The sequence below is a fragment of the Coturnix japonica genome, chromosome 11 (genome assembly GCF_001577835.2).
Source record: "Coturnix japonica isolate 7356 chromosome 11, Coturnix japonica 2.1, whole genome shotgun sequence".
NCBI classification, from domain to species: Eukaryota; Metazoa; Chordata; class Aves; order Galliformes; family Phasianidae; genus Coturnix; species Coturnix japonica.
Window position 1 is genome coordinate 10,014,412 of NC_029526.1, and position 27,558 is coordinate 10,041,969.

A 27,558-nucleotide genomic window follows, 5' to 3' on the forward strand; every position below is an offset into this window, starting at 1 on the left:
CCGACGTGGGGCGCGGTGCAGCAGCGCTGGGGCCGGGCGCCACCGCGCGGCGCTGCGGGGTGGGAGTAAAAACCTTAATGAAATGGCACAGACTTCTCATTGTGAATGTAATAAAATAATGATTTAAGGGACATTTTTAGGGATAAGAGTTTGAGATGCACGTTAATTAAATTAATAACGAAAACCTTTATGAAAATCTCTGCTACAAGTTGCAAGTAGCTGTTTAATCCAATTCCTTCTTTGGAAAAATGCATTTCATTGTAACATAATTAACACATCCATTTTGTTTTTAATACAGCTTGTGCTAAAGCGTGTTTGATCTGGAGTTTCCTCATGGCAATTGGCAGGGAAGGAATCAAACTTTTTTCCAAGCTTTGCATTTGATGAGTGCCATATCAGGGGAAAATCAGTGGGATTTTGTAAAGTGCTACAATAATCTTGGAAATATATTTGGGTGGTGATCACTGGCAGGGAAAGGAAGTGGCAGGAATGGTCACTGTAGCACACAGCTCTGTCTTCTTTGTGAAACTCACAAATGCAACAGAAATCCAAACTTGAGAGTGACTTTTGTATAGTCCAAGGAACAAAGAAAAAGTACAGTACAGCAATATTAAAATATCCAGTGCAAACATCTTTATATGATGGAAATTGATACAGCATTCCTTAAAAAAGCTTTATAAAACAAGCTTGAAAACAGCAATTACAGATAATACTATCTGGGTGATGCTTACCAAAGTACTTTATTTACTACACTAAATAGTTTCATAACTAACTTTACCTGTTGATCGCCAATACATTAATTACTGATGAAAACCCTAAATGGTAAGTAGTATTAGTTAGAATTCCTTATAATATACTAACATGTGGAACCTCAATAACATACACTGTTGGCTGGATTAAGCAAATAGTAGAAAATGGCACACGCATTTACAAATACAACCAAGGCTGTCATCCCCAGATGTACTTTTTTCTATAGGAGATCTGATCCAAAGGTGATGTGATCAATGGGCTGGATCCTACTTAGCTTTCCCTTTGTTCATATTTGAAAACGTTAGTGATTTGAATCAGTGCTGATAGTATATGTTTGTGTCTAGCAGGTGTTTTAGTACACAGTTTTCTATAGTTATGTGGACTGATAAGAGACTGCACTATTGTGCATTGCTGTCTCCTGCCACAAAAGTACTGTGGGGAATGGAGAGGACACGAACAAATGAAAAGGAAAATAACGAGGTTCCACTACATTGTTTTAGGAAGGAAAAATAAAAAGATTTAGTATTATGTGGTTAGCTCCCAAATTTAAATAATCAAATCATCTAAACTAATACATACAGCTGTAGCACAGATTCTGCAAAACTGAGTGTTGGTATAGTAGGGTTATGTTCCTGCTGAAGATAACAGGAATCTGCGTTGACAGAAACCAGAGACAGGCTGTTGTCCTAAGAGATCCACTTCTAACAAGCCTTTGGCTGGGTAACGTCTGGCATGGGAAATTACTTTCTGTTCGTTGTGCAGCTCTTCATCAGGCATGAAGCTGAACATGTGCTTACCATGGACAGAACAGTTGCCGCTCCAAAACCTTGCTTACATTTGTGGCTCTTATGCAGACAAATGTGTAGGTGTGTAGTATCCTGGTTTGCAACTCTACAATATTTTCCTAGGTGGAAAATACCCGTTTTACAGTACCTGCTTAGAAAAAAATCAAAACAGTTTCACAGTAACGAGGCCCGTCCTTTGTCCCTGAAATAATAAATTTCCTTTAATAGTGTTGAATAAAAAACTTACTCAACCTTTTTAGAGATCCAGAGAGACCTATGCTGCTATCCAGAAAGATTTACAGTACTGGAGTCTTGACATTCCCCTGATGTCCACATTTCCTGCCCTGCAGGATACGTTCCATTGAGTAACACTGAGGTCCTATTTACAGAAAGAAAAAGCAATTTTGCTGGTAGCTAGAGGAAATTCTAGCGCTCCAGAAAGGTGCCTGAAATCATCGTCAGGCTGTTAAAAATGAGAGATGAAACCAGACTATGCCTCTAAAAATCCTGTCTAATTTTATCTGCAGTAACTCATGTATGTAGTCAAAGACTATAAAGCTAGAATAATTAATAGATTGGAAAGAAGGAAAAGTCTTGCCTCTTTTTGAAAGTGATGGAATTGTTTCTAATGTTAAGTGATAAACCATATGTTCCTTCTTTTCTCTGCTGGATAAGCATAAGCGTGGAGTATCAATAAAGATGTTACTGTCAGGCCAGGCAGGCTGGAGATGCAGGCGGTTATAAAAACATTCTTTCCCACTGTCACCAAACCTGTGTGTTTCAGTGTGTCACCCTGAGTGCATACTGATGAAAGCAGCACAGGATGAGTGGAATGAAGGAGAAACCAGAGACAATACCACTTCATGAGGAGAAGGATCTGTCGAGGCAGGGAGAGGAGTCATGTCCTAGGAGATTCTGGGTCCTCAGGCAGCAATTTTGTTTGAAGAACAGAACATTGGCAAGGAGAGCAGTGCTGGGGAAGCCAGTACTTTATTTGTATGCTTTGTTTTATCCCTACTGCTATCAGGTTTTCTTGTGTCTGATTGAAATCCTAGTACTGCCTGGGTGAAGAGCTGTGAATTCTTCTGTGGCCATTGGTAGCTCTTGATACCTATCTATAGAGGAAGGGAGAAAATGTGTGGCTAATGTGAACTTAATACACAAAATCTTCATTTGGTTCTGTTCCATACAGCTCAGCTAACATTTTAAACCTGGGTCCCCAGTCATTTAGGAAGTCATAATCGATATCTGAGTCTGAGGAGCCTGATTCCAAAGAACTGAGAGATTCTGCAATGGACTCGGCCCCTTCGTAGCCGTAAATGTGAAGCGTGTCATATGGCAACAGATCCCTGTCATTGTCAGCTTCATCCTTCTTAACCTCAATCATCATTTCCATTTCTCCAGCGCCAGAAGTTGTATTTCCAGGAGGCTTTTGGACCTGTGCATATGTGGAGGGTACCACTTCTGGTTTTATACCATTCTTGCGCACAGAGTTGAGCACAGACACATCATAGCTGGTAGTGTCCATTTCACCGCCACCTTCTTCATCATAAGTGACAAGCTGCTCGTGGATCTCTGCCACATTCCTCCTGAGACCACTCAGATCCTTCTTGTGTCTCTTCCTTAGAAGAATTAGCAGTGCAATCACTGGGAAGGAAATGTAAGTGAGCAATTGAAATAGAAAAGTAACAGAGTAAAACAAATTGCATTTTAGACACGTTGCATAACAGACATGGATTTCAGGGCTTTGTCCAAAGTTTTTTTAGATATTTATTTTAAAAAAATAGCTTAAAATACTGCTAGTTTGTAGGATTTATATGTTCTCAAAGCAGTTCTCTGTCTGCAAGGATTTCACAACTGACTTTTGAGCTGGCATCACAGGTGCAAATGCATAGTGTTGCAAGTGCACTGAAGGGTTCTATGGATGGTTGCCTCGAGGTGGTACGTACATATTTAATGCCAGGCAACAAATGCTGCTTGTCTGGTAGCTGCAAAGGAGACTTCTTCTCAGGCAATACAAGAATGTTGCCCAGTCTATGATAGGTTCCAAATAAAACAAATAGGTACTGTCTTTCTTATTTACAAATTTATGTGTATATGTTCATTGTACTGCTTAAAGGGTTTCCAGAGTAGTTCAGCCTTTGGAAACAGGAATACTGTTGTCATTGCCTCAGTACAATTTTCCTTTTTATAGCTGCATGTGAGCCTACTAACACTAAATCAAGTGTATTATGCATACATGCAGTGACCTTTCCAATGAGCCAGCCTTTCCAATAGAATGAGCATACTTGTAGTTGGAACTGCGCTAACAGGCCAAATAGAGCAAATGGAATGAATTGAATAGTTCGAGCTTTTCTGCCTTCGTGACCATTATGTAGCCACAAAGCTTTTTTGGACCTCAGTTAAGAAAAAAAAACAAACAAAAATAAATTCCCACATCTTGAAGAACATTACCAAAGTCCAATAACTTACCAATGATTGTGAAGATGCAGATAAAAATTGCCACCAGTGCTTGTACACTAACTCCAACTTGTTTAGCTCTTTCCTCGCAAAAAGTGAAGTCGCCTTTTTCATTACACTTGCAGACACTGATAACAAGTGTGTTTGTGCTGCTGAGCTCAGGATCGCCGTTGTCTGAGATGATGACAGGCAGGTAGTGGATTTTGGCAAGTTCACGATTAAACTGTCCATACTTGACAGTGATATTAGCTGTGTTATCTGGAAGAAGTAACAATAGCTAATTAAGTGATAATCTCTACCTGTTTTTCCTTGTAGATTATAAGTAATTTGATACACCTTTGCCTTTGACAGAGCAAGCCTTTGGGGAACCCAGTGAAACTTGGGTGGCAACATCTTTTTCAGTAGGTTAAGCCTTTCAAAATATCTGCTTAGCTCTGGTGGCCCAATTGTAGGGCATTGCTACAGCCTTCCTCCCCCCTGAGCTGCTGTCTTGCTGTGGCTGTCTGAGAAAATGCATTTCAGGGATACGCTACCGTAGTTCTCAATCAAGGAGAAGTTGCTGTCTTCTGTGGTTAGCGAGTATCTGAAGAAACCTCTAGGTGATATTTCATCCTTGTCAGTAGCTGAAATCCTGATGATTACCTATAAAGGTAAGATGGGAGAGGTCATAAATTCCAGTATACATTGTGTGATAAAAACGTGTGGAGTGTGTAAGTTAGTGCTAAGCCGTGTATCCCGTATGACTGAAAACCTCAACTTGAGATACATGAGATGTATAAAGTATAAAACCTCATATGATTATGTCCCAAAGGTAATTTAAAAATTAAATTAAAGGTGAAATAGTACCTTGCATGTTCTAATAGATGATTTCATCAGATTTCAATCTGTGAAAAAATCTCTTAATTAATCTAACATGATATATATAGGCTATGCAAGTATTTTCTTGCATCTGAGGTGAAACATCTAAGCCCACAAGTACTATTGCTAGCAGTGCACGCAGATGCTCTCATCAATAAATACAATAGTAATGTCACAATTAGCAATGTTTCTCTTAGTGTTTCTCATAGAGTTTGGGAACGGTTTTGTTCTCTCTGTCAACATCCATGTGATACAATAGAATTACTAACATTTGCTATGCAAGGTTACTTTACTTTGCAGTCTAATTGGTAATGCCCAGAGTACATACTGTACATGCTTAAAAGCATATGTAATGTACATACTTAAGAGCCCACAGGGAGGACAACTGTGCAGCCAGCCCATATGTGCTTAAGGAAGAACATTCCTCCTGCCTTACCTTCCCTGGCGCAGCATTTTCGCACACTCTGGGTTCCTCAGGATAAACGAGCTCTGGAGCATTATCGTTTTCATCGATGACTATGACGTGAACTTGTGCATGTGATTCTCTGTCAGAAAGACGGCCTGAAATGACAGCAGTGGCAACACACTGGCTGGAGTCTAGATGCTGTACAGCCCTTCCCATGGATTACGCCCACCTCTGTGACTGTTACATGCCAAATATGAGGAACTCCTAGCTCCATCACTCATTCCAGCTTTTCCTTTGACAGACAAAGATATTATTCTCAAAACTCTCATATTGGGCTAAGCAGTGAAGAGCTTTGAAGAAGAAAATGACAATTCATTATGGCTCTCAGATTCCTTATTCTCTGTGATTGTGGTATCCCTTGTTCCCTGGCTCTAAGGCCACAGGCACGGAGTGCCCAGTACTATTCAATATCCTTCACTTAGCAGAAGAGTCTGGCCCCTTCCAATCCAACTGGGAACTGCTCCAGCCCACTCCTCTTCCTAAACCCAGTGGAGCCATGTATAAATATTTGGGGAGCTTGGTGGGCACGTTCTGTAGCTCTGTGTGAATGGGGAAACTGGCTCGGATACTTTTGTTGCAAATAGAGTTTTCTGTCTGTTCCCCAAGCTTCTTCCTCTCCTCATGACTCTGTCATTCCTTTAGACAAGCTGAAAGTATTTCTGTGATAGAAAGGGGCCAAGTCTTAAAAGTGTTTGATCTATTTGTAGGTACTCATTTGATTTGGAAGATTGCTGTGCAAACCCTGCAAGCATCCATTTCATTTGTAGCTTAGTGGAAGGAAGCTGTCAGGTTGTGGCTTTCCTTCCTGATAAGGCACAGTCCAGCTGTAAAGGCACCCACTGATTTCTTTCAAGTAAGGAAATAGTAGCACTTACCATCCTCCAGGACTTCCTGGGCTGCCACAGTGATGTTGTATGAAGAACTGAATTCTCTATCTAGAGGCTTAGGAAGTTGAATAATTCCAGAAGCAGATACTCTAACATAGTCTCCATTAGGACTAGCTCTTCGTCGAACAAATCTGTGTTATTTAAAAAGAGGTGCATCAATACAGGAGTTACAATATTGTGTTTCACTTCAGTTCTTCATAGGAAAAGGCCAGAGAGTAGTTTTATAAAAAATTACATTTATGTTAAGACCAGGGATACTGGTGAGGCTGCACCTTGAGTACTGTGTTCAGTTTTGGGCCCTTTATTTTGAGAAAGACATTGAGGCTCTGGAACGTGTCCAGAGAAGGGTGATGAAACTGGTGAAGGGTCTGGAGCACAGGTCTTATCAAGAGCGGCTGAATGAGCTGGGATTGTTTGGTCTGGAGAAGAGGAGGTTCGGGGGAGACCTCATTTCACTCTACAACGTCCTGAAGGGAGGTTGTGATGAGGACAGGCTTGGCCTCTTCTCCCAGGCAACAAACAGGACCCAAGGAAATGGCTGCAAGTTGTACCCGAAGAGGTTTAGATCAGAGATAAGGAAACAGTTTTTCTCTCAGAGAACGGCCAGGCACTGGAATGGCTGCCCAGGGAGGTGGTGGAGTTCCCGTTCCTGGCAGTGTTCGAGAGGTGTCTGGATGAGAAGCTATGAGATGTGGTTTAGCAGCTTGTGGTAGCAATACTAATGTAAGGATGGTTGGACTACATGAGCTTGTAGGTCCTTTCCAACCTTGTGATTCTATGATTCTATGGAGCCTCAGAACATTTCCCTAAATTTATGCAAGCTGTGAGAGCATAACATATCCCTCTGCAAGGTTCCCAGATTATGGGCTTTCACTGTTTTAAGAAGTCTATTTTCTTTTCCTTACAAAGCACATACTCAAGAAAGTTGTTGCAATAAACAGTAGATTATTGTAACCGTGGGAAAATATCCAAGATTATGTATTTAAATGTAGAAATGTTTTATTCATGAATTCATGTGTATAAGTAACATGTTCGTGTTTCTTGGTTGTTGTATATATCCATAGTTGCAGTGGCTGAAAAGTCAGATTGGATTTTTTCTTTTGCTTGCAAATGTCTGAAAAATCAGGTCAGTGTCTCAATACTCCATCAAATTCTTGGAATCATTAGCAAATTCTCTACTTAAAAATAGAACCACTAAGGCTGGTGTTGCGTTACCTGATTTCCCGTTTAGCTGCGTCGGGGTCATACGCCTGAACGGAGCCGAGTGTTTTTATTTCAGGATCATTCTCCCGTACTTTAAATTCATACTGATGTTTGGCGAAGACAGGAGGCTCATCTACATCTGTAACTTCAATGGTAATTGTTGAAATGCTCTTGGAGCCACCAGGTTTGTAGTAGGCAGTGTTAACGTTCTGATCTGTTGCTTCGATGTCAAACCTGTACTCTGCTACTTTCTCGAAGTCCAGGGGCTAGAAGAAAGAGAAACATAGATATTTTTTGGTGATGGCTAGGCAAAATTAGCTAACTCTGCAAAGTAAAGGTCTGTGCTGTTGTTGGGAGATACTAGTGAACCGCACTTTGACAAGACTCTGGGGAATGCATATCCAGCTGAACTTCCCTTTCATAAATGGACTGGCTGGAGCAACCTCAGGTTTTGAACAGATTCATTCAGCATTCAAAGTTCTGCAAGGAGTAATTTTGTTCTATGATTCTGTAGATACCAAAATTGTTTAGTTCCTATTTCCCTGGGTCAAGTACTAGATTCTCCTGTCCTTTCATTCAGGGCAGACTCCATAGCTGGTGAATCTGATGATAAATGATATTTGCTTCCTTACTTTCACCATAACTGATTACAGATGGAATCCCACAATGGAAGGAAGGTCAAGAGCTAGAGTGGTAAGAAATGCCCCTGCTATCATGTGTTTCAAAGCTTGGATCCCTGTTCCCTGTCACCCAAGATTATAAACACACTGTGAAATATGCTGTAGTTAATCATGGTGACTGTGTTTTTGTTTGAATAGACATTGCACGTGGAAATGACAGTGCTTTTTTATCAGTTGAAACTGTATCTCACCTGACTGTATGTTTAAAACTCTGATGTACATGCGTGCCTGACAGCGTGCTGCAAGATACTGGGGCAAATTTTGCCCACTGCTTGGTGAAGGCTGGGCTGTCTCTGCCTCTGGCAGTGTGTGTGTGAGATCTCTGCTGCTGCTGCTGCTCTTTGGCACAGGCTGATAGCATCACATGTCTCAGGCCCTGTGGTAACAGGGGACATGTGTTTGGTGAAGGAAAGCTGCTGGCACAGTGTGGCCACTGCTGAAGGATTTGCCAGTCTCAGGATATTTGTTGCTTTTTTCTATATGGAATTTTCCCATCTCAGTAGTATCTCTAATACTGATCGCTACATAGAGATGCTTGGAAGTTAAAAAAAAAGCCACAAACTCATGTCAATCTGAGTATTACTCACAGTAATTTATAGTCTTACATCTTTTTTTTTTTTTTTTTTCACCATATATCAATGAAATCAATGAAATTTAGGCTTGGAAGTGCCCTGTATAGTGCAGGAATGTTTCTTGGTGCAAATTAAGTAGGTTTGAGAATTAAAAAACAAAGAGCAAGCCATATTAGAGGTTTGGGAGAGCCTGCGTCCTTTTAAGTAAGAGTTACCAGGCAGTAGTTGGGAAGCTTTCAGTGCTCAGAGGTGAGACAGGGAAGCAGGATGTGGCTCAGGAGGGAGCAATGCTAGATGGCAAAGAGCACTTCTAGAGGGGGGGTCAGGTGTACGCATTTACATTCCTGCTCTGGTTTCCCTTTGGCTGCAGAATAGAAAGATTTGATTCTTTGACTTGGTCAACTCAACTGCTGCATTCACAGACTGTTAGGAGCATCCAAATATCCCCTTTGCACTCTGCAGCAATCTCAGATTTTCCCAGTTTTGGCAGGTGAAATAGGCTGGTAAATCGCCTGCTCTCCTCTCAGGGCTTACAGAATGAGGTGTTCAGGTTGAATACCTTTTGTGCTGTGGCTTTCATGCATTTCCATTTTTTCCTGCTGCTGGCCCCACACCGAATCAAACATTTGTTAAATGTGGAAAAACAAAATCATATTTTTCTTTGTTTCTGGGAAAAGTACCTTCTTTGGTCTGATGATTCCTTCATTGGTGAATGGATTTGCTACAATTTCGAAGGTGTCCCTGTAATCTCCTCTGACAAAAATGTATTTTGTATGTCTGTGTTGTGGTTCATCAATATCTTCAACTTCGACTCGGCCGACTTCTCCTCCTACTGAAACGTTTTCAGGAACTTTAAAGTGAAATGATGCTGTTTAAAAAAAACACAAAGCAACAATGGGGTCATAATGACGGTGCACATGGAACAAGTTAGAACTTAAAGTTTTTTCTTGGTTCATAGATAGACACAGAGAATGATTGAGAATTCAGTGTTATTAGTCTCTACAGACAGTACTTAAATGTTTCTTTTTAATTACTTCTTGAAATTGTCAGGTTTCTTTATAAAGTTACCAAAGTTAATACTGATTTTTACTTTCTGCTCTAGATATACTCCTACCAGGAAATGAAGCCAGTGCTGAAAAGCAGAAAGGCGTCTGAATATGTAAGAATCTTTTGTTCACTTTAAAGGAAAATTGAATTGTGATGCCTAATGTAAATTTCTTTCATTCATGTCAGCTCATGGTTTCTAAATGATGCTTCCCTGACAGTATACTTACGGCGTTTGAATACTGGGAAGTTGTCATTGATATCTGTTAACCTGATAACGACTGTAGCTGTGCTTGACTCCCCGGTAAGCCCTAGAGCATCTTTTGCTTTAACAATAATTTCATATGTTGATTGAGTCTCTCTGTCCAAATCAGCTCTGGCTGTGGAAATCACACCTTTAAAAAATAATATTGAATATGATTAGATTTTGTAACACTTTCATGTCTTAATTTTGAGAGCGAGTTTTTACCTTATGACACATTTGCCTTTAAGTAGCAGTTTTATGGTTATATTTTTCTAAGGCTAAAACTATTAGAAATGATGAAATATTCAGGACATTTTGTACAGTAAATTTCTTTAAACTTGTCTTTGCTGCTCAGAAACCAGCTGATAATGTCTAAGCTTGGTCACTACAGCGCCTGGAGTGCATGTCTGATCACCTCCTTATCTGCTTTAGTTGCTCCAGAGAACCAGCTTACGAGAGATAATGAGTTTATTTCTTTATCTGGACAAACTTTAAACAAAAAAAGTTTAGGAAAGCAAAGGTTTGAGTTACTGATTAGAAACCAGAAACAAACTTTCAAAATCAGCCTAATAAGATGCATTGTTTGTATATACTGACTTGCTCCAGGTTTCTGCTAACTTAAGGAGTGGGTAACCCATCCCTCCTGTGCCAAGTCTGCAAAGCTGTAGGGCATTTTTTGGTGTTGTAATTACCATCTGCCATTTGCTTTTTAAGAGGTTTTGTCAGCTATTCTTTAGGAGTGCTATTTCTTAATTTATTCCTCTTTTATCAGTTTGGTCAAAGGAATGATATGTGTGCTGAACTGAAAACATAGAGTTATATTGGCTCCTAGTTGATCTCTTAATCAGTAGGGATCACCTGACCTGATCATGTCATTTACCTCTTGGTACCTACAATCATGCCTTTATTGGTTCATTTTTAGATGTAGACAGTGACACTGTGTTAGTGTGAGTGTAAAATCTTTCCAAATTACAGTTGAAACTAAATTCTTGGCGTAATTATCTCCCTTGTCCTGAAAGAAGATGGCTTAAAATTGTATTTTCCTGAAAGCATAAGGTCAACATTTGACACTTGCATATCTGACCTACCAGAATCATCAACTGTGAAATATTCATTTCCTTTAATGATTTGGTAGGTAACTGTGGCATGACCTGCAACCGTTGGGTCATCAGCATCTTCAGCTGTCACTTTGGTAACTGCGGTTCCTAGAAAAGGATTATTGAACACCACATTTAGTATAAATTCTGCTTTTTAGCCAAGGAAAGAATTGAAAACGAGTAATGGAAGAACCTTACCTAATCGTGACATTTCTGGGACAGATCCATTGAATACCTTTTGTACAAAAATGGGAGCATTGTCATTAATATCATAAACCTTGATAATAAATTTAGATGGCGGTTCCAGTGATCGGTTGTTTCTTCTGTCAATAATGTGTGCTGTCAGCTCATACTCTGCTTTCTTTTCTCTGTCCAGCCTCTCAAAAGCATATATGTCGCCGTCAAACCCTTGCACTTTAAAGATGGTGTTGGCAGATTCACCTTCAATAATATACATAGCATTCTTGTTCCCTGCACTCGACGTGAGCTAGAAAGTATATTTCAAAGAGATAAAAGTGAGCTGTGGCTTTGGAATATAAAACAGTTTCTACCAGAAGATACACATAAACATGACCTCTTATTCAGACTCAGTTTGAAACCATTGGGAATTTTGATGACAGCTGGCATATTACTGGACAAACCAGCAATGCAGAATAGGATAAAACGTGCATCCAGACTGAAACCTGTTTGCTTATATATCAGGAATGTTTTATTTTAAGGTTATGCCTTATATTTCCTAAAGATATAAATTGTTCATGCAGTTACAGATAAAAACTGTCAGCCTCATTGTGTCAGAAATGTAGGTACCACTACATGGAGCTACACTTGTTGGCAAATTATCTTTGGAATGTAGCAGAATTCTAAGTGGAATTTTGCTTGGATTTCACAGAATGACAGAAACAAATCCTTATTCACAGCTACTGACAAACATTATTTAGCATTTTTCTCCATTGTTTGCCATTTAGCAGAATTCCTGCCATGGCTGACAGCTTTCTTGTGTTTAGTCATGTGTCATTTCTTCATAGTTGGTCTTTATGGTTATGGCAGTGAAATTAAGTTTTCACTCCACAGAGTTTCAAATTTAAGATTGTATTGTATGAAAAAGGGTGGGGTGAAAGGTAAAATGAGTCTGTTTTTATGTGTAATTTAATCCAGTCCCAGGTGGTTTTGTACATTATTATTTCTTTTAATCTGGACATAATCTGATGATTCTTTCCTATCTACGCTCCTCTAAGAACGCTGCTATAAAGTTTAGAACACAATTTTCTGTGCACTATATCAGCATTCTTGTTTCAGCAAGCTATTTATCAATAATTGTTGGGTTTGACAAAGATTTTCTAGTCTTTTGTTACTGACATTATCATAAATTGCAGCTGTTTGGTATTCAGGATTTGATTTATCCCGTAGTTGTCATTTACTGTTGAACATTCTTTCATTTATGTTTTTTATTTTGAAATGTGCTATTAAAATTCTCTTTCCTCATTCCACACATTTAATCATGCTTCTAACTGCTGGTGCTGCTGAACAACAGCTCGTGACTCTGGAGTTGTAACAGGAGAAAGAATCTCACCCTTGTCTCAAAGATAGTACAGCCTTTGTCTTCTTTCTTAATTTCTATTTACTTATTTGGTATGAAAGGTACAGCTTCCAAGGTTGCCTTTGCTAAATCTAAGGATGGACATGCAAATTGAAGCCTCCAAGGTCATCAAAGATAAAATCCAGATGTATCAGCATATTCCTGCATCTGTCGCTCGGTTTGGCCATGCTGATGCTGTGGCCTTTTAAAAGGATTTATCAAGTGTTCAATCCTGCAAATGCAATGCACTGTACACAGTCACTGCAAAAGTAATCAGACACATTCCGCTTTTGAAAGACCACAGAGCACAGTACAAAGTGAATTACTCTTATTTAGGACAGCACCAGGAATAAAAACTCTCTCAATCTGCTGCTGAATTGGTCTGAAATGAAACAGAGATATCCTGTGGTAGCTGAGTACCCGGTGGCCTCTTTTCTCTCTCTCGTGCTTTCTGCCAATGAGCAGCACTGATCCAGAAAGGTCTGTTTCACTTTACCATAACAGCCTTGACAGACACTGATTGTTGCACATGGAAGGAAAATGTAGAACTGCATTTATCCGAGAAGTGTCAAAGTAGTTCAATTTGAAAGACTAGACTGGGAGAACTTTATCTGGGTGATGTGCAGTTAATCACAGGATTTTATGAGCATTGCCCTGAAGAAAATGAGTTTGTGGTCAGGTCAATGCTTGTTATTACTTTCAAAAACTGTTTTCCTTCACTTTGTGAAACAAATTTTTGATTGTGTAACAGTACTCCTAAAGTGCACTTTATTTTTGTGCCTGTGCTGAGGGATGTAAGCTATGTGGTCTTTAATACGTATGTTTTTATTAGCTGATCTCCCAGGTTTTTGAAAGAGCAACCAGAAAAACACTGATATTCATCAGCTGCCAGACCTTCTTCCTTACTCTGCACCTGCATGCAGTGCAGTTGTTTCTTCACTGCAGATGCTCCATGCTTGCCATTCTCTAAAATTTATCTGTATTCTTTAGAAGAATTATAATTCCTTTGATGCTGCTCTTGATTCACTCTGCCCTCATTTTAGGATTGTAATGTTACTACATCAGTCCCATTTCTATTTGCCGTTTATTCCCCGTTAATTCAGCTAGGCTGCAAAGAAGTAATACTTCTCAGGACACTCATTTGTTCTCTGCATTTCCAGTCATTCTCTGCTAAGAGGCTGCTGTTTACCTTGCCAACATGATGGGGTAATGGTGAATCAATCTCTTCCCTGATATGCATTCGGTTCCATATCCAGTCTCTCTTAAGTCGTTTATGACTGGTATTGTTTGAAGAAAAGTTTTGTTTTGTTTTCTGATTTTCTTTATAAGAGAATGCCGGAGCCAGGAACAGTGAGAAAAGCAGAATAAGCTTCTTCATCTTCTTCTGAGCCTAGGGAGTAATAGAAAGCATGAGAACTGTGTAAATAACAACAGAATCAGATTAATCAGAGAAAGCATGCATGGAAGTGCAAATTGAATTTCCTTCTAGAGGAAGGTTTGATTACTTTCTGTATTTCTTTCAATCTGCCTTAGAATCAAAAATTGAAATATCGGGCACAAAAACTTTCACAACACAAAACAGTTCCAAACAGATGATTCGGCAGCCGTAAAAAGCACTAAAAAATTGAATAAGTAAAAAAAGCAAGTTTTTAAAGCTACCATAAAACTCAGCATCCTCTTGGGCTACCACAGTTCATCTGAAGAGAACATACAGTAGCAAAGATGACCCTTTGTGCATTTCAGAAAGTTTGGTTTGGCTACTGGCTCATAGCTCATGGGAGGGAGCTGACCTGGGAAGCAACACCAAGACTGAGCCAGATCAAAGTTCATGTTAACTCAACTTGAAATGAAATGTTAGAGTTTGACAAACTGAAATGCAATGTTTTGACATGACCTGACATCAAATATGCTGTAGTCAATATTTTCATATAGAAACTATTGATTTAAAATAAAACTTCTTTTTTGTTGTTGTTGTTGATTGGAAAAAAAAGATTCATATGGAATTTTCAATCAATTCCAAGTACAATGTAGAAAATTATCTTGCTCAGAGATCTTGTTTATTGCATCAATTCCTTGTCTCTTAAAAAAGGCCCAAATTTATTCATTTATCTTTTATACTTAGATCTTAGCACATACTGAAGAGTAATTCATAAAATTACTTTCAGGTGAAACCCTTTTTTTTACATCATGAGTTAATATTAGTAAACTGTAGGCCTGGTTATCAGATTGAGTTCATTTCATGTAGAAAAGCTGATTCATTTTTCCACTAAATTTTCCCTTTGCAAAGTAAAGCACTGTCAGGGAACTTAAACGCTCCAATAATCAGACATTAAATTACATAGAAATGGCTTTCCATTAGCTTTTAGGAGCTGTCAGTACATACATCAAGAGTAAAAGTTAATTGTGATCGAGAAGTTGAAATCACGCATGTTGTTAGATATGAGATTAAATTAATATCTTTGGCATCATTTGCTGGGATTTTCAAAATCACACTTTGCTAATTAGGTAATCAGTGTTACCCTGTGCTGCAGCATCATTATCAGTAAAAAGATTTATTTACTGTGAAATTTTGCTCTCTTTACAGTTGTGCATGACCTGCAGAATGTTGTGATGTGTAAGAGATGACTAAATAGGCTGCCTTCAAAGCTGCTATTTAATAGCTGAGCTGTGGTTTGTACAGTTTTAGGGATTTATATAAAACTTTTTGAATCAGCTATTTATTTCTCTTCTGTGCATTTACTTTGGCTTTATTTTATCTTATTCCTAGAAAAAAATGAGTAAGATACAGTTGTTTTGCTTTATTTTATCCGTATATCCCAAATATTTTACAGCTGGAACTGTCAGGCACTGAATTTGATGCTGCTGTGCTCCATCTTTTGTTCATAAAGTTACAAAACATGGTAACCAAAGGAAAACCATTTGGCTAAAGTGAGCTGGTACAGTCTGTACTTCAGGAAAAACAGATGGTAGTGTTTCAGCTGCCATTTCCTCTCATTGCTGTGGTCCTGTGGGATCTCATGGATTTTTGCTGTGATGAGGTTAGCAGGTGAAACTGAGGACAGCACTGCCTGCTTGAGCTGCCATTCGTTTCACTGCAACTAATAATTTTATAGACCTGCAGAAAACATTTATAGCTCAAATGTCAAGTCTTGATTAAAGCATACTTTAAAAACCCTCTTGGATCTGTGGCTTTGTTCATCACAGTATTTCAGGGTGCCCTTTATTGGCAGCACATACAGACACTTTGGAAGCAGGGTCCTGCTGCACTCTGACTCTTACTAATAATTCAAACCTTTTTTTTTTTTTTTTTAATTTAAGCAAGGACTGTAAGTGTTCCTCCAAGTTAGCAGGGGAATGGCTTATTCAAATACTTAAACTTCTTGTTATGCTCTTAAATTTTCTTACAGCGAATGATATTTCTTCCACCAGCATTATTCATTTTATGTATTGAGTTATTTCAGAAAATAACTTGTTCTGCAGGGTACTGTAGACATTTAACTGAGAGATGCTGGTGTTCAGACTGATTTATAAGACACCTGATACGTACAGTGTAGTTTCTTCTTGCAGACTGGGAGTAATTATTAAAGAAAAATCAAGTGAAGATGCAGGTAATACTGTACTGATTGGAAATTTGCATTTTGCAGGTTATTTTAGTAAGTAATCAAACAAGTCTGATGATAAATAGTGTCCATTCAATGAAAATACATTTGATGGAATATTCTAATGAACATTTGTTGTTTTATTTTATTTTATTTTATTTTATTTTATTTTATTTTATTTTATTTTATTTTATTTTATTTTATTTTATTTTATTTTATTTTTTTTCTGGTATTTCCCTTTTACTTGGCTTAATTCTTGCTCTGAAATTACCTATTCGTGCTTATGTGAGGTTAGGTTAATTAATTACAAATCTTGTTCTATGCTTGTATGTTAAGTCAAACTTAAACCACTTTTCTACATGAAGACTTTGATAAATATGCAGACATCTGTAGCTAAACTGAGGTGTTAATCAGATTAAGGTATTCTTAGAGAGCTTTTGTTTTGTGGCATTTGTTTCCAGGCAAGACAGAAGTAATGATGTAAAATATCCTAAGAGAGGAATTTGCTTGGAAGTCACTATTATACACCAGGGAAGAAATAAGCCCTTCTTGATCCCCTGTAATAACTCTTCCCATGGTTTTTTTTTTTGTTTTTTTTGTTTTTTTTTTAAATTTAATTTTATTTTTTTTTAATTTTATTTTTTTTTAATTTTATATTCAGATAATTTGCATACCTGATTGTTATAAAAAGCTGGAAACTAAATGATTATTGATTGTTGAGCTGGAAACTTAATGATTATTTTTGTTTACAGTATCATGGTCGGAATCTGAACAGTGTAAATGAAAATGAAAAATCTCTTTTGAAATTGAGAGTTTCATCAGGGTAGAAAAAAATAAGAAAATGACTGATAAGTGAATAATACAAGACAGGTTATATTCTGTTACACAGTACTGGCAACTCCCCTCCAGGGGGAGGTCTGTATTACCACAAGTATTGTTATAAGCCTTTCCCTGTCCCCTCCCTAGGCAGCTCTGTGTGAAAATTCTGCTGAATTTGCCAACTCTTCAAAATTAGATGTTGTTCAGGTGCAAAAATTTTACTTTGATTCAATATCTGGACACTTGCTATTCTTAATGAAGCCACATTAGATTTAATGAGAGCAGGTTGACTCAACAAAACAACTTTTTTTTTGTCTAACAAAACAACTCTGCCTTACAGAGCCCAGTTTTACTGTTACTTTCTCATTTATACAATGTGTAAGACCAAATGTGAATTTCTGAATACAGTAGGCAGTAAGAAATAGAAAAGTAACCACCAAATGTAAGGAAGATAAATCATCTTTGCAGTGCCTGTAGATTAATGCATGCTATGCGTGCTTTGCAGAAGGAGCATGTTTGGTAAGCAGACAAAACTTGATTAGAAGAAAGTAGCCCTAGCAGTACTTACTGCTGCATTTCAGGGACTGCAAATGGCTGTGCTAACATGAATGGATAAAACCTTCTCAGATCTGTGAAAAGCACTGCTGCTAGATGAAAAGCTGTATCCCTTTCAAAAGGTACCTTTGAAGCACAGAGGACTTAAATTTCTTTGCCATCTCCTGTCATGGACTGAGGTCAGCACTAACAGCAGACTTGGATTTTTTTCTCCCAATTTTTTTGATCTCCTAATTAGACAACATTGCTCTAACCTGCTCTGACAAACCCGGAGAGACAAGGCAGCAAAGTAATGACACAGATAGAATTGTTACCTGCACTGCATGCTCTGAGTGGCTTCTAAATTGCAAAAAAGCAGTCCTCCTTTGCTCCAGTGAGTTTACAGGGTGAGAATAGTTAAGGACACATAGTGAGTTCAGTGGGAATGGGAACCACATCTTCAACCTTCAGTGACACATTGGGAGGTTGTGCAACATTTAACTCGGAGAGAGCATTTCTTGTTACTCTTCTTTGTGTAAATTATTCCTCTGCGCTTCTCTTGTTTCTGATTAAAGCTGTCTTGTCACATACTCTCAACAATGTACAATAATTCATTCTAAAGTGGGTCTTTCCTGAGAACATTGTGCTGCTTTTTGGTTTCCAGCTTATTGAGCTGATTTAAATGTGCCTGGTGCCTGGCTGCCTAGTATTATGGTGTTGATTGTCCTTATGTCGGCTTTATACACCTGAGAAGTGGCTTCCACTGATGACTAAACAGCCGGGAGCACAAATGCCTACCTGAAAACTGATTATAAAATGACTTTTTATATGCATGATAGTACCTTCAAGTAAATAGCCACTTTGATGACTAAACAATCTGGACTGCAAATGCCTGCCTGAAAGCTGATTATTAAATGGCATTTTATACTTGTGATAGTAGCTTTGAATGAACAGTCGCTTCAGCAGTATTTTAACCAAATGTGCAACTGCAAAAAAATCCCACATCACTCTGTATTGAGTGAGCACTGTATTCTGTATTCTCTGTATTCTTAGCACTGGAGCTCCGCAGCGGAGCTGAGGAGTTTGTTCTGTGTCTGATTTTGGCCCACAGTTTGTTACCTCATGTTTTTTTCTGAAGAAAAAAAAGCATTTTTTTTCTTTCTGTATGTTCTTTCTGATTTCAGCTCTACATTTCTGGTGAGTCTGGGGAAAATAATGATTTTTTCCATCTCTTCAGCATACCAAACAATTCTCTCTTAGGTGGTAGAAAATACAACTGCATCTGATGGTTGGATGGAGTCCTTGGGCAGGTCAGACACCTCTTCCATAGATGAAAAAATGTTTATTTGTTGTTATTTATAGTCCCTTTAAACAATAATAACCGTGAATATGGTGTGTATGTTGAAGATTCTTTTCTTTTGATTAGATAGCCCATGGTCAGCAGCGAGCAAAGGACGCCAGACTGATAGCAGGCAGCAAGACAGGGCTCCTGGTCTTTCTGTTGTTTCTGACACAGAACTAGGTAAAAATGAGGGAGGCAAGCACTGATATTGGCCTTTAAAAAAATACATATATATTATTTAAGAAACAAAGCTACCTCCACACCAGTGTGTGAATAGCTGTGAACTAAGGATGGTGAAAGCAGTAATGAAACCTACACTAATGCCCTCCCAGAGCTTCCTGACTGCTTTGCTTGCATTTCAGTAAGTGACCTGCTGACTTGGGGGTTTAAGAGCTGTGGGAAGTACAGAGGAAGGCTGTGAACTGAAAATATGGTCGAAGAGGGCATTTCCTGTAAAGTTTAGAGAAATGTGTGCAGAAGAAAGTTATAAGAGGTCACAATGATCCCCTCTGTATAGATTTGCATTTTGTTTGCTAGTAGTCACCTCTCCACAAATCTGAAAGAGAAGCAAGACATGTCAGCTGCGCAGCTGATCTTGCATCTGTAAATTCTCCTGGCTTCACTGGAGTCTCTTTTACATCAGTGATGTGCCTGATAATGTTAGCTAGGTAGATTAACAAAACCAAGACTGTCAGTATGAGTGGGAGAAGAATAGCCTGTAGGAGGCTCTGCTTGTGTTCTGTGAACAACAGTGCAGTGTTATGAATGCAGTCACCCATTACAGCAGGCAGGAAACACTGTTTCATGCTAGTCTGCTTTGCCTGGGCTTTTCTTAGGCACAGAAGAGTCTTTTGGAAGAGTTTACATCTGTCTCTGTCTGCCAGTCACTGCCCAGCAGCTGTACTGAAGGGGCAGTGACCTGCTGCTGTGTAGGGTCACATCTCATTTGGTTTTGCAAGTGGCTCTTGACTGTAACGAGGGAGGAATTATGCCACTGTGGACAAACAAGTGATAGCAGACACTGAGGTCAAGTGCTTTTTGTCTTCAGTATCAACTAAGAACAGCAAATCTTAAGGGAATCTTTACCATAAGTTATCTCCCTGTGATACTTGGGCCATAATTCATGCTGTTTCTGAAGTCTAGAGAAGGTTGATTTTTTTTTTTCCCCTCCCCTTTTTCCTTGAAATCCCAAAGCTGTAGGATGGGAGCTTCAAAAATTGCTTGCACTGCTTTGAATCTGACCCCTTATATACAGGCATAACCTCCAGGAAAAAAGAAATGATTTTGTTGGAGGTACTACTTTAACTCAAATAGTGTTCCTTACAGAACTACCTGTTACAGGGATCCTGGTAACTATCAATAGAATTGTAACATATACAGCCTGTTAGCAAGACGGAATCACAATCACAGAAATCCTTCCCAGATAGAGATTTTTTTGAGAGCTCACAGTCAAGCCTATGGGATGCTCAGGCACCAAGGCCCACAAAAGCAGGAGGGCATTTAACTTCTGTTCATTTCTCTCAGTTTCTAGCATGTTTTTGAAAAACATACAAAAACATGTTTGTGGTTTGGAGAGTGCTGTCTGTGTTCTTGTATTATTCCCACCTGACGAAGAATGGATTAGTTGTAAAACTATTGACTGTGTTGCTAGTGTAGGTTTGGACTTGATTTCCTATTCACAGATAGAAACTTGTTTGGCTTAGATCTTGATTTATCTACCTACATTCCACACATACAGTGAATCAGCTCTGATTTTGACTTCTAGAAAACGTCAAACAGTACCCTTTTCTGGAATAGTTTGGAAGAGATCATAGAATGATAGAATCATCTGAGATGGAAGGGACCCTTAAAGGTCATCTGGTCCAACTCTATTGGGTGCTCAGGCCTGGTCCAGTCTGGCCTTGAATGTCTTCAGGGACAGGGCTTCCACCAGCTCCCTGGGCAACCTGTGCCAGTGTTTTACTATTCCTAGCATAAAAAATGCTTTTCTTGTATCTGATCGAAATCTCCCATAAAACGATTTCCCTGTGTCTTATCACAACAGACCTGTCTTATCATAACAGTCTGTCCCCCAGGCTGATGCTTTGTGCCTGATTATTCTGCGTACTTTGTGGATAGTGTGTCATTTTAGATACCTCCAGGGATCTGAAACGTTTCTGCTTATGGAAATGAATGCTGTACATGATGTAATAAAACATGTGACTGCATTTCTGCATACCTGTGCAGTATGTATGAAATTTTGCAAGTTTCACGTTGGCCAGGGGTAGGTTTTTTTTTAACATGGTATGTCAGAAGTCGTAAATAGTTATCAAACCCAGAAGGACTACTTCTGTGATGCTTATGCATGTGCTATGATTCCTGTTCCAATCCTGAAGTAAAACATTTTCCTGTTATCTCTAGTTATATGGTTTTTATCTGAGTTCCTTACTTGCAAATCTGATAATTGAGAAGTAAATTAAATACATGTTTTAATTTGGGGGCTGGTCTCTTCGTGGACTTTGAGGAAGCATTATTTTTGGAGTAAATAAATAGTTCTTGAGTCATTCCTGTTGTTGACGTGACAGTGGTGCATTATTCATGCAAAGGTTGTTTGCTGTGCTGAGGATGACATTTGTGATGGACGCAAAACAATACTTTGATAGCAGTAAAATGAGCAAAATGGACACTGACTGGTTTCTGCTATTCTATCCAGATTGCTTGTGCAGTGTAGTTGTTGCTTTAATGGATGACTGTTTTCCTTTTATAAATGCATCCAGGTATGTCTAGACAGTAATCCAGCAGCCTTAGTGAAAATGTTGGCCTTCACCTCTCTCAGGAGACAAATACTCATAAAGGTCTGTTACACCACACTGCATCATTAGGTGAGTTTTAAGAATCTTCCTCATTTCACACTGTCAGCATGCAGATCATGTATCATGCCAGGTGCAGAATCAGTGTCTCTACTCATTTTTCACAATAATGTTATTTGTCATCATGAAGGCTGTAGAGAGACTTGAGAACTGAAAATCTGAAACTGAGATGGTACTTGAATCACTGAAATGCTTCTGTTTGGTGCTGCTGAAGAGTTCTCATGATGGGCTTGGTACTGTAGTCATATAATGCTTTAGTACAGATGCTTTCACTAAAGTGACCCCAAATTGATTTAGAATGTTTTAAATAAACAGTAAGTAGAGTAAGTGCAGTGATCTTTTGATGCTTGTTTAGAATTCATAAGGAGACTATTAAACCAATTTATGATGCTTGTATAACAAATAAATATAGCATTGTAAACAGAAGATATTGGCTTTCTCTCATATGTTGACAGCATGGACAACATTGAGTTTAAGGCCTTAAGCAACTCCTGTATCTCTGTACAGGTATGAGGGTCAAATGACACTTAAGGAGAAGAAGTATTCTGGATTTAGTGAGCACTTTCAAGCTTCTAAGTGGAGTTTACATTTTTGGAACAGAATATTACCACCTAGTGTAATCATGTCACTATCACATGGAACTCTGTGCTTTGTTGATTTAGAGGGTACAATTTCCTTAAACTAGCAAGCTCATAGGATCTATGAGTAATATTATTTCTTTGCTCCCCAGATGTTGCTGAGTGAAACTAACAATTAAGTGACAGAATATTTGTTCTTGGACGCATGTCTTTTGATGACAGTTGCCAAATGTTGTTGAAATCTGAGCTATTTAGAGGCTTTTACTTTGCTTTAAATATAGTCCTTCTGTTCTGAAATAACAATAGCTAATAACATGAGTGGAATAAACCCTGTATGCAGTTTGGAAGACAAGCATTTTTTTCCCCTATGAATTATTTGTCCAAAACAGAAAGAGGAAAACATTTCCTATCCAGGTAATTACTGATAAGGGCAAATGCTGAAAATGGTGATGAAGTACCAGCATTATAGATAGGTGAATAACTTGTTCTCATACACACATCCAAAAAGTACGTAGTTTCAGTCATAATCGTGCTGTTTGGTGTACTTGTCTCTGAGAAGAGTCTCACTCATGCTGCAGAAGGACTGAGTCTCCATCAGTCTTGTTGGCATGACCTGAAGTGTCTGTGGATGTTTCTCCTTTCTTTCAGCCAGTTAATGATTGTGTACCCTTCTCTGGTAGCAGAGGAGGAGATGTGGGTGCTGGCAGCAGCTCCCATGGAATGCATTGTCTGATTTTAGGGAGTGGGGCTTGGGTGAGAAGGGGGCAGGAGAATCCTTCAGTAAGTACTAGGCTCATCCCCTTTCAGAGATGGAATGGTTCTGATGTACTGGAAGTGTTTGTGATTGCTAAAAAGATTCCTCAAGCATCTCCAACCAGAGGCTTTGTTTTCTACAATAAATTGTGTGCACATTTCAGAATCAATCTGCTTTGATTCTGCCCCTGGACAGCTCAGCTGTACACAGAGATTAGCGGAAGCTGTCCCTGAATGTTTAGGAGTTTGTCCAAGCTAGAACAAAATAAGATGACTCTGAGAATAATATATTATGGAGCTTTTCTACTTTCCTTTTGTTTCCACGTAAAGCCTTCATATCAGAGAGGCTTCTTGGCACAGAGCTCTGACTGAGTTGGTTTGATTAAGGAAAAGTCCCCATCATTTGAGGCACTGCATGCAACAACAACAACAAATATATATATATATATATTCAAAGTACAACATAACTGTGTTTGCAGAAGATAGAATTTTGTTCTTTTCATCTTTCTCAACTAAAGCTCAGGAGCAGAAGTATCTGTCTCTAACCCGAGCATCATGGGCAGGTCACTGTAGCTGATACTTATCATGCTAGCAGTAATCTGAAGCGGAGAAAACATGTTAGCTGAATGTGTGTGCCAATTCCTTTGACCAGATTATTCTACTCAGTAACTTGATGCGTTGATATTTATTCTGAAAATTAATTTTGTGGCAGATAAAGAAAGCACACACACATAAATCTCTTATTTTCTGGCTGGGCAAAAGGCTAAAACAACAGGGTGTGCCTGGATCTGTTTTGTTTGGTTATTAGTATTCGGTGTTTTTCCCCCTTTTTAAATGTCTAATTCAAATGTCAGTTCATTCTTCTCTATTTCCTGCCCTTATTCAACTAGACTTCCAGACCAGGCTTAATTAACTTCAAGACCTTTTCTGCCAACCCCTATAGTTAGAGTCTTTTCCTGGAACATTTCCATTGTTAAAATCCCCATGTGTTGTGACATGATACAAATGATATTATTGCTGCTCTTATGAATTTACAATGAGCTTTTCAATGTTTTTACTTACAGTTTAGCTCTCAGAGTCAGGGAAATCTCAGCTTCAAATCAAAATAAAACTAGGGAAGCAAATTTCCAGCTTACAGTGCTGAAAAAGTTCTCATTCAGACATTTCTTACTAATCTGAAAGACAGTGACAATTAAATCCAGTAAGCTACTGCAAATCTCAAAATTCATGTGCAGAACTCGAGGTCCTACAAAGGGAAGGGGGAAGCTACCCTGGGACTGTGCCTGTGGAGGCTCTGGCTATGAAGCGGAACTCAGCACAGGAACATTTCCCATCAATGGCAGGATTTCCTGTCATTTGCACAACAGCAGCATTAGGCCCTTATTCTCCTCAGGCAACATGCTTTAAGGTACACTTTGCACTCTTAGAGAGGATCTCCAGAACACAAATTCAGAACAGATACCATCATAAAAGGAAGGGGAAAGACTGCTTCTGCCAAAGCATTACTCAGAATGTGGACAAAGACAGAAGGAATTTGGCTGTATCTTCCACGCATACCATGGAAGTGGGATTTCCCGTTATACTGTCCTGCACAATAAAGACAGGGGTCCGTGTGTGCTGTAGATAACCTGCTTTGCACTCTGTGAGTGTCACAAGGAGTCAGGAGGTGGTGCCATACTGTTGGTATGGGAGCAGAGGAGGGTGCAGGGAGCACAGCAGTGGGGGCAGAGCTGGATGGAGTGCTGCTGATCTGTGAAGGCTGATAGAGGGCTTTTTAAAACAGTGAGTTACAAAACCCAGAGCACTGGCCTTTCTGTATTTTGAAATAAGAAAAACCTGCAGTGTGTACCAGGTGACTACGCCTGTCTTCCTTCTGAAATATCAGCCATTTCTCAGGATGAACTCGCCATCCTTTCACAGACAACTCTTTCACATGTAGCTCTTTATCTTGTATGGAAAGGCTCAGCTGTCCTTATCTAGAGAAATCTGCCAGAGCGCCCATCTTCCTGCACATAACTTTCTCCTTACTGACTGTGTTGGCCATCTCTCTGTCCCAGTGAGACTCCAGCTTACACAGATAGTCACTCTCTGCTCTGGTCTAAAGTAGAAGGACTGTGCTGGGTGGGATTTTTGATTTATAAAGCCCCAAAGGCAGCAAGAAGAAAGACATTTGTTTTTAAAAAAATGCATTGAAACATTTTCATTTTCAGCATTTTCAACATATTTCTCACAAACAGAGGAATCCCATTTTCTTCTTGGCACTAACGTATGAACTTCTGACCTAAAATGGTAGAACCTGAGTCAAAACCAGAGTGGTGAACCCACAACAACCAGTTACCTCTGCTCTGTGAACCTCCACTTCTTTAGAAATGATGAAGTTTTGGCTAGCCTAGTGTGAGCTGTACTTCTGTAGGAATGTGACCTGACCAAAAGAAAAAGAGTTTTTTGAAAAGATTGTCTATTTTTCATTTGAAATATTAATTGAAGTATTGACTTGTGGATGCATAGTGCAATCCTTTGTTCGGTACCAGCTATAAGCCAGGGGAGCCTTTAAGCCAGGGATTTTTACCTATATCCTGTTTTCAGCTGTTTCATCCAACAGAGGCAGGATGTGAAACAAACCTGTTTTCTTTTGGCAGCAAACCTGTTAACTCTTTCAGTGGAACCTTCTCTATCTGGGCTCTCTCGATAGCCCTGAGCCCAGCTCTGTGCAAGCTGCAGGTTTGGAACGACACACCACTGTCCCACCGCATGCTTTCAGTGTTACCATTTACTTTCTAATGTCTAAATAACAGTTTTATGGTCTTCTGTTAAAGAGTAGAGTGTTGGGAAGTACTTACTGTGGTGTGGCAGTAACACTCTCAAAAATGACTGAGTTTATGAACAGACCAGAAATGATTTGTTAATTGAGTTTATCTTTTGCTTTCCATTTCATTTATGCATTGTTGTAACTTCACATGCAGCTCTGCGGTGCACTGTGCTATTCTGAGGCATTCATATGCTAAATTAAAGTTGTGTCCTTTTCTCCTGATGGTCACTCTTTTTGCATCAAGGAACTGTTTGTAAAATACCTTGTTGAAACAAACAAAAAGAAAAAGGTGTGTTTTGGACCTCTGAGATCCAGAAACTTCTCAAGTATGAGTTGCAGGTGTTCTGGCACAGGAGCTGTAAAATCTGATTGCCCAGGGTTGGGACTAAGGAAACCAAGGCACTGAAATGTTTACCTGCACTCTCCCTCCAACCCTAAGCACCCTCAGCATGGCTGAGGGATGGCTGGTAAAAGTGGGGGCTTGCCCTCTTTTTTGGATTGGACACATAAAACCATAGCAGCTTTTCAAATGCCAAGGGCAGACCTCCCTTTGCTGGAGCACACTGACCACAGCATAGCATACACCTGCTTACTACTAAGCCTGCAACCTCCATGCTGCAAATGGAATTGTTTCATAAAGGGCTTACAGCTGCCGTTTGCAATATCATTTCAGTCCTTCTTCCTTTGTGAATGAACACTGGCAACATAATCTAAATATTACAGAACTACAAAAAAAGCATAACGTGTTTTTTTCTCTTACATGACCTGGGAATATTGTGGCATAGCTCAGGAAATCTAGAGATTTTCCTCTTCCAGTGTTCTGCTGTTGTCCTCCCTTACTTTTAAGTTCTATCAATATTAGGCCCAAAGGATGCTGTAGATATGTATAAAATTCATAGCCTAACCACCGGTATATCTTAAATTATTTAAAGCAGTAGAAGACATTTTTGGTTCAGATAAAAAATAACTGCAATTACCTTCACAGCTGAAAGATGGCAAATACTATTTATTCCTTACCTGTGTCAGAGTTGGTAGGCTTCAGTTTGTTCCCAGATGAGGCAAAGTAAATTCAGTGGTGTCCCAAAACATTAAGCAGTACATAGAAAAAGAAGAACAAACAGAAAAATCCACTTCACTTTTCGTTGAGCAATACTGGGAGTGTTCAGCAACCCAATCTCCAAGGTTTTCCAGCTGGAATCCGCCTTTTCCCATCCTGCATCCCGGCATCCTGTTATTGTTCCAAGTCTTAGTAATACAGTGAGAAAAGGGACTGGAGGAAACAAGATAAACTTAGCCTTATTATTGCTCTAGTGACTTATTTGTTACTGCCTCTAATGAGGCAGCTGAATAAAAGGAAATCAGCTCTTAGAGAAAGGCAAAAGTCAGGACAAAAGTTGGTGTTGGGGGTAAAGAGTTTTGGAGATTATAAAAAATGGTAATTTAAATAGTGTTTGATATTTGATCAGTGCAGACTATGACAGTTTTGCTTAAGCAGGGTATTTTAAAGCAATTTGGATATGTCTCTGTAAGGGTTTTCATACCTGCAAACTGGAAAGCTGAAACCCTCATACGGCTGAGATGGCTGGATGTTAAATGGGATTTAGCAGTATTTTTCACAGGTAAAATTATGACTTCAGATGGAAGACAGTGTGG

At 39.1% G+C, this 27,558-nt stretch overlaps 1 protein-coding gene across 2 annotated transcripts; it reads right to left on the reverse strand.

The window, feature by feature from the left end:
• Positions 1-547: 547 nt before the first annotated feature.
• Positions 548-27,112, reverse strand: CDH5 (cadherin 5). 2 transcript variants are annotated; one of them, XM_015874080.2, is made up of 12 exons: positions 26,923-27,112; positions 13,812-14,012; positions 11,245-11,533; positions 11,038-11,154; positions 9,936-10,100; positions 9,342-9,529; positions 7,422-7,675; positions 6,195-6,337; positions 5,290-5,414; positions 4,529-4,637; positions 4,008-4,253; positions 548-3,182 (listed from the first exon to the last, which is right to left on the reverse strand). In XM_015874080.2, the coding sequence occupies exons 2-12, from the start codon at positions 13,998-14,000 to the stop codon at positions 2,689-2,691; spliced, it is 2,319 nt and encodes a 772-aa protein (XP_015729566.1). In that variant the 5' UTR covers positions 14,001-14,012; positions 26,923-27,112; the 3' UTR covers positions 548-2,688. The 2 variants fall into 2 exon arrangements, with proteins under 2 accessions (XP_015729566.1, XP_015729565.1); XM_015874079.1 differs by lacking the exon at positions 26,923-27,112 and adding an exon at positions 17,910-18,047.
• Positions 27,113-27,558: the final 446 nt, after the last annotated feature.

Bases quoted from the DNA above. Each gene is read 5' to 3' on its own strand.
- CDH5 (XM_015874079.1), bottom strand. From the start codon at position 18,032: ATGTGGTTCCCATTCCCACTGAACTCACTATGTGTCCTTAACTATTCT. The intron at 9,530-9,935 runs GTAAGTATACTG...TTTTTTAAACAG, and splicing joins CTTCCCAGTATTCAAACGCC to CATCATTTCACTTTAAAGTT. The intron at 3,183-4,007 runs GTAAGTTATTGG...TTTCCTTCCCAG, and splicing joins CTGCATCTTCACAATCATTG to TGATTGCACTGCTAATTCTT.